Source organism: Polypterus senegalus, chromosome 10 (genome assembly GCF_016835505.1).
Source record: "Polypterus senegalus isolate Bchr_013 chromosome 10, ASM1683550v1, whole genome shotgun sequence".
In the NCBI taxonomy this organism is placed as follows: Eukaryota; Metazoa; Chordata; class Cladistia; order Polypteriformes; family Polypteridae; genus Polypterus; species Polypterus senegalus.
Window position 1 is genome coordinate 127,476,409 of NC_053163.1, and position 12,058 is coordinate 127,488,466.

General features: G+C 39.8%; 1 protein-coding gene across 1 annotated transcript in view; it reads right to left on the bottom strand.

Annotated features, from left to right (window-relative positions):
* nwd1 (NACHT and WD repeat domain containing 1) overlaps window positions 1-12,058 on the bottom strand; it is a 75,915-nt gene that overhangs the window by 14,307 nt on the left and 49,550 nt on the right. Inside the window, exons 11-14 of the mRNA XM_039766572.1 lie at window positions 9,197-9,394; window positions 4,084-4,206; window positions 2,426-2,625; window positions 187-435 (exon numbers count right to left, since the gene is read on the bottom strand). Of these exons, the coding sequence (XP_039622506.1) occupies window positions 187-435; window positions 2,426-2,625; window positions 4,084-4,206; window positions 9,197-9,394 (770 nt within the window). The remainder of the gene's footprint in view (window positions 1-186; window positions 436-2,425; window positions 2,626-4,083; window positions 4,207-9,196; window positions 9,395-12,058) is intronic.

The following is a 12,058-nucleotide window of genomic DNA, read 5'->3' on the forward strand; positions in this document are numbered from 1 at the left end:
GTGTTTTCAACATCTGGCTGTCTCAGTGTCTGTCTGTGTCCGGGCTTCTTTCACAATACTCACAAGCTGGAAATGTTTTAGGTGGTAAAAAAGATGCAGAAAGAAATGCTGTATTCATTTATGACCTTGCTGTTCTTGGTGTTTCCTTCTGTATGTGCCAGCAATGTATTACACAGACTGACTTACCAGAATGATCGATCCATCAACAAATCCTGCAATCACTTGGCCTTGTTTCAAAGGTAGCAAGCAGGCTGGACAAGATCTGTTTAATGAAAAGGTGTTGGCAGTTTGCCCAGTGCTGCTGTCCCAGACAGTCACAAGGCCAGTATCAGACAGAGAAACAATTGGCTGAGAGCCGGGGATGACAGTGAACTTCGTGCCATCTGTGCTGATGTTGAAGAGAAGGGCCTTAGTGTCCAGGTTCCAAGCATTAACCTGAAAACAATGGAATGAGGTTGGTGTTCTTTAGTAAATTCTAATAATAGACACGAGAGGTTTAATTATTTTAACATTATCACCCTCCGCCCACACGCACACTTTCTTTAAATAATTACATACCATTCTCTTCTAATTCTGTTCCTCTTAATTCTGCAGTTTGTTATTATTATTTATTTGATCAACATCAGGATGCCTTATTATACTCTAATTTATTTCCAATTGTAGCACTCAATTGTTCATGGTTACACAGTGAGTCAGATAAGAGAACTACTGTAAAACAGCATCTTTATTTTTTATAGTTCACAAGGCAACCTTTATGCAATGTCAATGTAAACAATCAGTGCATTTTCATTTTATATACAGTGGATTTATAAGGTGTTCAGATCCCTTCACTTTCTGCACACTTTATTGTGTTGTAAGCTTAATTTTAAATGGATAAATTTGCAGTTTTTGCCCACCATTCTACACTCATTAAGACATAATGACAAAGTGAAAACATGTTTTCTGGAAGGTCCAAAAACGTATTAAAAATAAAAAACTGAAATAACTCATTCATAGAAGTATTCAGCCCCTTAATTAAGTACTTTTAGAAGCCTCTTACAACTTTGAATCTTCTTGTGTAAGCCTCTACAAGCTCTGAACACCGGGATATGGGCAGTTTACCCCATTCTGCCCAGTAGATCCAGATGGGAAGAGTTTATAAGCTGCCATCTTCAGGTCTTTTGTCAGTTTTTCTATGAGGTTTAAGTTTGGGCTTTGGCTGGGCCACTCAAGGACAGCTAGGGATTGTCCTGAAGCCATTCCAGTGTTGTCTTGGCTCTATGCTTTATGTCAGTGTCGTGCTGAAAGGTGAACTGCTATCTCAGCCTGAGGTTGTGTACTCTGGAGCAGAGTTTCTTCAAGGAATTTGGTATTTGTATTTAGCTGCATTCATTCTTCCTTCAATTCTGAATAGTATCCCTGTTCCTGCCACTGAGAAACACACCTATAGCATGCTGCTGCCCCCACCATGCTTCTCCATAGGAATGGTATTATGCAGATAATGAGCAGAGCCTGGTCTTCACCAGACATAGTGCTTGAAGTTCTGTCCAAAGTGTTTATCTTTTTCCACAACAGACCAGAGAATCTTAATGGAATCTTCAGAGTCCATTAAATATGACATTTGGCAAACTTCAAGCAGGATTTAACCTTAAAAATTTGATAGACAGAGTGCTGCTGAGATTGTCATCTTTTCGACATGCTCTCCCATCCCAGCAGAGGACTTCTGAGTCTCTGTTAGAGCAAACACTTGGGTTTTTTTTGGTCACATCCCTTACCAAGGCCATTCCTGCACAGTTACTTGTCTGGAAGACTAACTCTTTAAAGTCCCCTAGTGGTTCCAAACCTCTTCCATTTCACAGTTATTGAGGTACTTCTATGAACATGCAAAGTTTTACAGATGGTTTTGCGCTCTTACCCTTATTTATGCCGTTCCTCAGTTTAATTGTAGAGGTCCACAGAGAGTTCTTTGGAATTCATGGCTTGGATTTTGTCCTGACATGCAGGCTGAATTGTGGGACTTTACATACACAGATGTGTGACTTTTTAAATGATGTCCAATTAGTTCAGTTTGCCACAGATGGGCTCCAATCAAGTTCTAGAAACTTCTCAAGGAGAATTAAAGAAAATAGGATGTACCTGAGTGCTGCAGTAAAGGGTCCGAATACTTACATGAAGCAATGATTTCAGTTTTAAAAAAAATTCAAACCTTTTTGAAAACATGTTTTCACTTTATCGTTATATGAGTTATTGAGTGTAGATTAGTGGTCAAAAATGACACATGTATTAATTTAAAATCTACAACACATTTAAGTGTGCAGAAAGTGAAAGGGTCTGAATACTTTCTGAATTCACTGTAGGGCTTGTGCCAGAGACCACCATCTTAAGGCACTTTACATAAAATATAAAATATAAAATAACATGGGTAGAAAATATCAAGTGTCCACACCTGGAAGCCTGCACACCAGTAGACAACATTGCTCTGCTCATTCATGTGGAGACTCGAGTGGCCTCCATCACTTCCATGGCCTACTTCTATGGCGTACACCTGCTTTCCAGTCAACAGATTCCAGAGGCGCAAGGTGTTGTCACGAGCTGCAGACACGGCTTGAGATCCTTTGTGAAACAGTTTTGCACACTCCACTTGTCCTGAGGAAAATAAATAAATAAGAAAAAGGGTCAGAAACATTGACTGCCTATTCCGCTATCTGAAATGTGGTGAATATGTGGAGGTTCTGAAGCTAGAAAGAATAGTGGGGAGCAGCTTCTGCCCTGTAACCTTTACTAAAAGAAGAGCTAAACATCTAGGTGGAGGCTTCTATATCATAATTAGAAAGCATTAGGAAATGGGGGGAAAGGATTATGTGTACTAGAAGTGCCAACTGTCTACTGACCAATAGGGTTCACTTCCTAACACCAAAGCGTCAATTTCAGTTTATTCTTTCACAGAGCTTATCTAAGTGAGCAGGCTCAAAGTGCTCATCAGATTTATAAATATGAAGTAGAACAAATAGTAAAACTCTAGTTATATACATAAAAGCACAAATAAAAACTGCATATAATCTAAATATCTAGGCATCTATTATCTGTCTATGTATCTTATATTGTTTTTCCCAACCTATCTGCCTTCATAACCTGCTCTGTCTCCACAGATTTAAAGATCAAGAAGCTCAGGAGTATCACTAAGAATGAAGCTGAAAACTCCATTTTCCACAGAGTCTGTTCTGCTGTATTTGTGGAATACAACCACTCTCTGAAAAGGGCACCAGAAGACAGAGAGGTCAGCATGGTCCAGGAAGGTCAGATAGGAGAGTGTGAAACCATCCATCCTAGTTTGGTCTCTTCAGGGAGATATAAAAGGAGAACTTGGGTTATAATTCTTCAAACACAATTCATGAGGGACTGCTGCAAACATACCAGGGGGTGATTAACATGGTGATGTGATAGACAGAGTTGGACTGGCAACACCGCCAAGATGGAAGGTCTTGCCTTAGCCAGCCAGGCAACCACAATTATGGGTTGATTGCTGAGACAGATTGACATCCTAGTTAGGATGAGATCTGCTTCCTGCCTCAGGTGTTAGACAGGAAAAGTAGAAAGAAATAGGGAGATTGCCTCTCAACAGAGAATATTGCACCAGAACACTAGGTAGCAGTACTCCTCTAGAGTGAGTTTGGTTTGGACTGGAACTTGTGTAATGAAAAATGTTTTCTGAAGTCATAGCTCATACTTTGCCAATTGTCATCTATCTATCTATCTATCTATCTATCTATCTATCTATCTATCTATCTATCTATCTATCTATCTATCTATCTATCTATCTATCTATCTATCTATCATGATGCCTTTCATTTCTATATATCTATGTGTTTATAGATACCATAAAATTTTAAACCTTTAAAATCATTCTGGCTTTGCATTTCTAATGGTAGTTGTTTGGTGGTCTGCCTATCTGAACTAGGATTTGACTTACTATGAGAGAGATCTAAACATGTTCTACTGACTCACCATTAATACACAAGCTACCTTCCCATCTTATCTACTAGATCATTCAACACTCATTATTACAAATCATATTTCCTTATAGGTAATGCTCTGGCATCGTACCCTTGTGGCCAGTAAGTGTGTGAATCACTTCCACATCTTCGAGGTTCCATACAATCATCTGCCCATCTTCTGATCCCACAATCATGAGACTGGACTCACAGCAAGCCTCCACTGCGGTGATCCCTGGAAAGTGACAGAATAGGGTTATGCACAATTGGGATTATCATTGGTATGTGGTGTTCATTAGTAGCTTGAGAAGAACAGATAGGAAAAAGGAGCGAATGCCAAAAGAAAAGAAATAAACATTCAGAATATACTTAAACTTGTTCAGAATATAGTGTTGCATTTTTAGTATTTCTAAGTTTTAAGTGCCTTTAAGGTGAATAAATTAAAACAGGGAAGAGATGGTTACAGGGGAGCAGATGTACAAATCTGCAAAAAGAAAACAAAAATCCTGGCGTGTTATCCAGATCTTCTATCCACACCTTCCTGGTGAGGAGGCTTAACTCATTGCTCACTCCCATTTCATCTACCATATTTCAACGTGTCTCTTAATTTTGGCCACATCAGTGTGCTACTACCCTAACTTACCAGACCACCAAATAACCTTCATCCTCAAGGGTAAAAGAACACTTTCCTGAAGTCACTTATAACCAAGCCCAGGAATCATCCATTCATTATCCAACCCGCTATATCCTAGCTACAGGGTCACGGGGGTCTGCTGGAAGAAATCCCAGCCAACACAGGGCGCAAGGCAGGAAACAAACCCCGGGCAGGGCGTCAGCACACCACAGGGCACGCACACACACACACCAAGCACAATTTAGAATCACCAATGCAGCTAACCTGCACGGCTTTGGACTGTGGGAGGAAACCGGAGTACCCAGAGGAAACCCACACAGACACGAGGAGAACATGCAATCTCCACGCAGGGAGGACCCGGGAAACGAACCCAGGTCTCCTAACTGCGAGGAAGCAGTGGTACCCACTGCGCCACCGTGCCACCAGCCCAGGAATCACTTCATGGTAAATGACAGCTTTAGATTTTCTACAAGGAAGCCAGGTTAGAGTTTCTTCTAGTAGCTACTGATGACTAGTAAATTTCTGCTGTGTTTAAAGGGATATGTCATTAGGCAAACTTCCAACTGCCTGTCCCTTAAAAGTGACAACCCAGTACTTCTCTCCCCTGAATGGGACTTTGTGCTGCATCCTGTTGGCCAGAAGGCCTATTCGTCTTTTCTGAGTCCTTCATAGCCTCACTCTTCCTCTCTTCTAAGGATCTGCCAGCTAAAGAATATGATCAGTATTGCTGCCTAGACTGCATCCTGCTCTCCAGCTCCCTACAACCCCAAGAGTCCAGCACAGCTACAGAGTTTATCGCCCCCAGAGGTGTTCTCCACTGTTCACTGGCATCACCTGTTCTTTGACGCTCTGGTCCATGCAGGTCCCCACCTCACCATGTGCCAGCTTTTCCTGCCTTGAAACCCTTTTGTCTGCTATGTATATTTTTGTTGTATGTTGATTGCCTATACAGCATTGTGATTTTTAGTTTAATTTCAACTTTTCATAAACATTTCCTCTTGCATTATAAATGGAATGTGTGTTTGAACTGGGCCATGGGATGAACTGTTCAGGGTTGCTTTCTAACTAGTGTCCATGCTGCCAGGAATCAGGAGTGCATCATTCCTTTATTTTAAGTGTTTTTTTATTTTGATGCTTTAATAATTTTTATTGTATCTGCATTGTTTTATTGTGTTTCTGTGCATTGTCAATTTTACATTAGATTTATTTTTTAATCCTTTTTTTAATCATGTCATCATGTCTCCATTTTACGTGTGTCTTATGTCCTTGCCATTTTAAAGTTTTAGGTTGTTGTGATGCTATGCGGTTTCAAGACACATGGTGTACATCTCATGAGATCTGTGACATGATGGAGGCCATGATTTCAAAATAGTAGCATCTAACGCACAGTGTCCAAATTTTGATTCAGTTAAAGGAATGATCCTTGTGCTGCTCTAGCAGCCTGTGATAATATTGTTATTAGACTGTTTGGTACATTCCTACCCCCACCCCCTATTTAATTAATACATATTGGTATATCCCTAGCTCCCTTTATGCTATTGGCACTGCTTTAGTCTTTGCTTTACCTTCCACCATATTGTATTTTAGGTTAAGGGAAATTATTGTCCTTTTACCTTCAAGCTGTCAATGGTTTTCACGACATAATACTTGTATGACTTCTTGCCAGAAATCTATATTAAAGTATATGGATTCTCAGCCTTGACTTTCTTGGTGAGTAAAACTATCTGTTCACATTCACTATGACCAGTGAGGCGACGCACACTCTGTACAGACTGGGTCTTGGGAGAGAAGCCTCGCTAATACGGCGTTTGGGAACAGAATAATCCTCACAATGGGACTAGTATTTATGGAAATAAACTAGTTAGGAAACAGATTCTGGTTTGAGTTCATTTTATTTCACTTTAATTTGTGTGTTTTCCTAAAAGTCAAAGGTGCAACATATTCAATGTCTTCACTCTTACTAGTGATAGAAACAAATCTCCTGTTTTGCCCTCAAAGAAAGACTTCTTTGAATTGCTGCCACACAACATAAAATGTATTTAATAGGATTCTCTATCCATCCTATTGGTCAATCAGCAAAGACTCTAGTCTCCCAGTGACTCTCTGTTGAACTGAGTGGGTCTGACAATTGTATTTTTGACCTTTAATGCACACAGGGCTTATAATCAGGATCAGAGCTTTTACAAGATGTACAAGCACAAATAAGGGTGGTATGGTGGCGTAGAGGTAGCACTGTTGCCTCAAACAAAGGAGTCCAAGGTTTGTGTGAGTTTCCTCCGGGTGCTCCAGTTTACTCCCGCTGTCCAAAGACATGCAGATTAGGTGAACTGGTGATATTAAATTGTCTCTGGTGTTTGTGTGTGTGTTTACCCTGCAATGAATTGGCATCCTTTCCAAGGATTGTTCCTACTTTGCTACCTGTACAAGATGGGATGGGTTCCAGCACCTCATGTGACCCTGGTCTGGATTAAGCAGGTTAGAAAATGATAAGACAATTGCAGTTTACATATTGGTAAACAAATACAATATATATAAGAAAATATATGTAGCACAATAATTATGGACCGTTACTAACCCTTCTCTATTCAGTTTCTCTCCTTTATATCTTGATGTGACACTTGGTGCCAATGCTGTCCTGTCAAGTTGTTCTCCTGCCTATGGAAAAGTCATCTGAGATACTGGGAGCCTTGGAATCATCGGATGGAAAGATTCTGTCATAATACTGGACAGCCCAGCACAAACTGTACTGTAGAGTGCCCAGGAAGGGGTGGGCAGCCAGTAGACCCAGATCTCCAGGGCTCTGACTCTGTCTGTTATACTGACCAAGGAATACTCAGAGGTTTCTTTTCTCCAGATATGCTGCTGACTGGAGTTTTTGTTTTAGTCTCTTTCAATGTCAACTGGCCAATAGTTCAACAGTTAATTGATGGATGGTTACTGCTGGGCTTCATTTATATTAATCAGTTTCAAGTCACTTTGTTTTCCTAACAAACAAATTTGTGTCTTTATGTGTGTTAACCTTATAGTTAGTAATTTGTAAAATTTATATTTCCATTTTACCTGAGAACTTGTCATAGTATTCTGCACTTACACTCAGTGAAGAGCGCTATACAAAAATAAAATGAACTGGATTGAATTGAGTGTGATTTAAAATGTTGCAATTTTTTGTAAGGTTTCTTTTTTTCACAGACAGAATGAAGTTAGGGTTTAATGGCTCCTTCAGAATCTGTCAATACATCCATTCCTGCAACTTTCCATCATGGAGTCTAAGATCTTGCTTGCAGTCATCATACGGTGGTTGAAAAAGAGCTCTGACCTCTGTGATTCAGAATTGACTTGAAGGGGGCTTGAGAATTAGGTGTGATTAATTCTATTTTGTAAATTATAGTAATTAACATTTCTTTTTTAAAACGTATATCATGATACAATGAAAATTTAAGAGGAAAAACAAGTGCACTTCATTTAACATGTAGTCTGCCTTCAATAAAATAAACACTTTATCAAATTGTGCAGAAGGCTGTTTAATTCATCTCCAACTTGGACATCACACACATCTTTCTTTGATGATCTAAAATGCACTGAGATCACGATCCTAATAATGAGCAATGTCACCAGATACCTGCTTTACTGGATTACATGTTTTGCAGATGCCTCCAGGTCTAACCTTCTAGGAATAAAATGTTTGCTAATTTATAAGAGAGTCATGTACTCACAATAATCCCTAATCTATTTACAGCTCTGTTTGGAGTGATACCCAGTGGGACATTACTGCTTAAAGGGTAATCGACTGTGATAACTTACTCAGACTTGTTGGCACGTATGACTTCTCTTGCTCATTATGGGGAGAACCCTTGTCTGTCTACTATAAAACTATGGGAAATGGATAAAGCTAACACACTGAACCAATTTTTCAAAAGATTTTCCCTCCCACCACCACCTTCTTCCAATGACCAGTCTTCCTATAACATCCCTTCTACATCAACAGCTCCTGCCACATCAACTGGAAGCCCACCTCTGGCCATCATTATGGGCTAACCATAACTAAAGACTAAGTAAAGAGACAACTGAGGAAGCTACACACAGGAAAAGCTATGGGACCAGATGGAGACAGTCCTCAAGTTCTTAAGGCCTATGCTGACCAGCTTTGTGTTGTGTCTTCTCTGTCACCTGGTTAGTCTGTCCCTAAGGCTCTTGAAAGTGTCGCTACTGTGGAAAACATCCTGCATTGTTACTGTTCCAAAGAAGGCCGGTGCCTCTTCACCCACCTCTCAACTTTGCCTCCTGAAATTTCATCAACATTTAATCTAGCAAATTTTTTCTTTTCTGAAGACTCTCTGGCAGGCTATTTATTCTGAACATTTTCAATGACGTTCAGTTTCTATTACTAAAGTGTGTATTAGATATTCTTGAATCACGGATTAATTCAAAATGCATCCAGGGATATAATCTGAAAATTCCCCAGCAGTGTATTTTTTACTGTCCTCACTCTTATTTATTCTGGATAAACATTGCACAAATTGTGTGCTGCCCTCGCACCACAGGAACTTGAAACGACAGAAAAAAAGTCGTTATCGTGAAAACTGTATGTCACCTTTTTTAAAACCTGTTACAGTGGTTTTCAGTGGTCCACCAGGAGGCTGAAAGAATCCGCAGAGAGGAGTCATTGATGGGTTGGGACACTTCTGAAGCCAGTCACAACACTGCAAACAGAGCCTCCCAATTAGAGATGGATATTTCTTCTCAAAGTAGTGAAGTCTGGAAAATATCTCCACATAGAGAACAGTGGTGTCTGTTGGAAAGAAATGAGAGAATGAATGCATGATACACAGAAGTATTGCACGTCATGAAATCTTTAACGCTTTATGCCAGAGAATTGAGCATTATCAGAATTCTGCATTCCAAAAGGTAATCCAAATGTTAGCAAGCATACAAACAGCATTAAGGGGTATGCTGTGAAACAACAGGAAGTTCCTAACAAACCCGTTAATATATCATATTGCCTCCCACCGACTCTCTACTTTGACTAAGGGCTAAATCAATGCCTTCAGTTATAACACAATGAGTCAGTAGGGGAAAGTCTTGAGAAATCCACTGGAGCCAGAATAAACCCTACTGGATAAAGGTTTAAAATAATTAATGTAAGGCATTGACAATATGGAGGGGAACAAATTAACAAAACAATCGGCGAAAATAAATTATTAATAACAATTAATGGTGCACTGCACGGTAACATGCAGTGAAAACACTTGACTTGAGCATTCCTAGTTTTCATCCTCTTTCTCTGTACGTTTAGCATTCGTTTGCTCAGAGGCTGATGCGCTTGCTGCTTCCTGAACGGCTCTGCTTTTCTCCACCCCAGTGGCCCGCTTCTTCTCTTCTTTCGTTGGCATCCTTTCGCATTAAAACTGATTAAGTCTGTGTTTATGTTGCTATTACTTAGTACGTTTTCCTTAATTTTTCACTTAAGCTGGCACATATGTCGACAATATTCCTCAAGAATAATTTAAGATATGAAGAGGTAGGGGAAGTGACGGCAAAGGTGGTAGGGATGAGAACGGCGCCCGTACACATGCACCACACAGCCGCCCTGCTGGCCACTGCCGTGAGTTGATTCTACAATAAAATAAAATAAAAATAAAAAGAGGAATAACCTTGGAGGTCAATGATCACCCTGAAAACGAATAGTAGATGTCACATAGTATATGTGTGACAAATTTCAGGTCAATAGGTCAAACAGTTTGCGAGCTACAGGTGATTTAATATCTTGGACAGAGAAAAGAACAGCCAGGGTAGCGTATTATATAAGAAGATTACTCTGGATTAAGTAATATTAGTTCTCTGTACTTCAACAATCCTCCCTCCTTTACTTTATCAATTCCTTACTCATGTAAAGGATGACCTCCCACCAGTCAGACCTTTGTCTACCTCCCACCTGACTCTTTTTTAGTTTTTTTGAATGGTAGGAGAATGGAAGCTATATATCTTTAATCTGATACTACAGTTCCCAAGATCCTGTGTTCTGTACCCAAGCCCTGCAGTTGTATGCTTACAGCACCCTCTAGTGGCCCCAGGAGTTCCACTTTAGTAGCATACGCAGACATTTTAGTGGGCAGTGGCTCAAAAGGGTAGAAGGGGCAACACTGATCTTTCAGTAATAAAATCTTTTAAAAAAATAATTCCCTTTTGCTTTCTAGTTGTGTTCATCTTTTGGATTTTATAGCAAAATCTTCCTTTTGGATCTCATATTTTGATAGATTGAAATGACTTTATCTTTATTAATAGTGATGTATTTATTTATGGACTGAATCAGAAGATCAGAGAGCCGTTCTTGTCCACGTAGATATTTTTTGAGTTTTGAGCTTGAAATTGATTTAAACAAATCTTTGTTCAGCAGTTGCTGCTGATATGCACAATGTGGGATCGGTTTTAAGTAAATGAACCAGTGTGGAAAACACTCAATTAGTATCAGACCCCTTGAGTATACCCAGCCATGTGTGGGCACTACACTTTGGGCAGGAGTATGAAGAATGAAATCCTCTCAGCTCTGTCAATAGATGCGCCCAGACTGGGCTCAAATTGTTCTGCCATTACCAGATCCTGTCTTTCCCTCTTGGAGTAAACAGACATGGATACACCCTCTCACAGATGCTTGGTAGATGACAATGCGTTTGACAGGTAGAAAATGCTGTGTGCTCTGAAAAATAGTGATTTTATAAGTCTCTAATACTTTTCTTAAAGTCAGGGGAGCCTGATGAGCATAACAAGAATGAAAGTAAAGCTGGCTCTGTTAGAAAAGTGAATATGTGCAGTTTGTTCACAGACATTACAGCTATCATATATGTTATAATATACTACAAACTAACAGGACCAGCAGATGAATGTTTGAAATAGATGTTTTCTTGTGGAATTAATAGCAAAAATGATCATAGACCACACGTCATTTCTGTATGGGATAGTACAGTGTAACCTATCTAGGTTTAACATGGCACTTTCCTTGTCGCTGTTTTTGCTCTTTATACAATGAAAAGGAGATGTTCCCTTATGTTCAGAGCATTCTGGTACATCCTAAATGGAAAATGGGTGCTGTGATCACTGAGGGGTGTTATATTTCGGCTAGCGTTCCTCCACCAAGCTGGGCTTAAATTCATGCATTGTATCCTTTGTGTTCATCATTGAGTCATTTTATGTTGATGTTACTTCTGTTAATCATCTGTCATATTATCTTAACCTGTGTTATATAGCATGTGGTTTATGGGTGGTCCCCAAGAAATGGGGCCAACTGCCAGGAATTGCCCTCCATCCTATGTAACCAGAGGGTCTCCCACATTTCCTGGCAGGTCATTTCGAATGAGTTAGGGAGTCAGGGAGTTTCTTCTGGTTTTGCTGCGCTTGTTCTATTTTCAGTTTTCTGGATTTTTTGGCCTTATTGCTCTGTTTATTGACCACTCTCTAG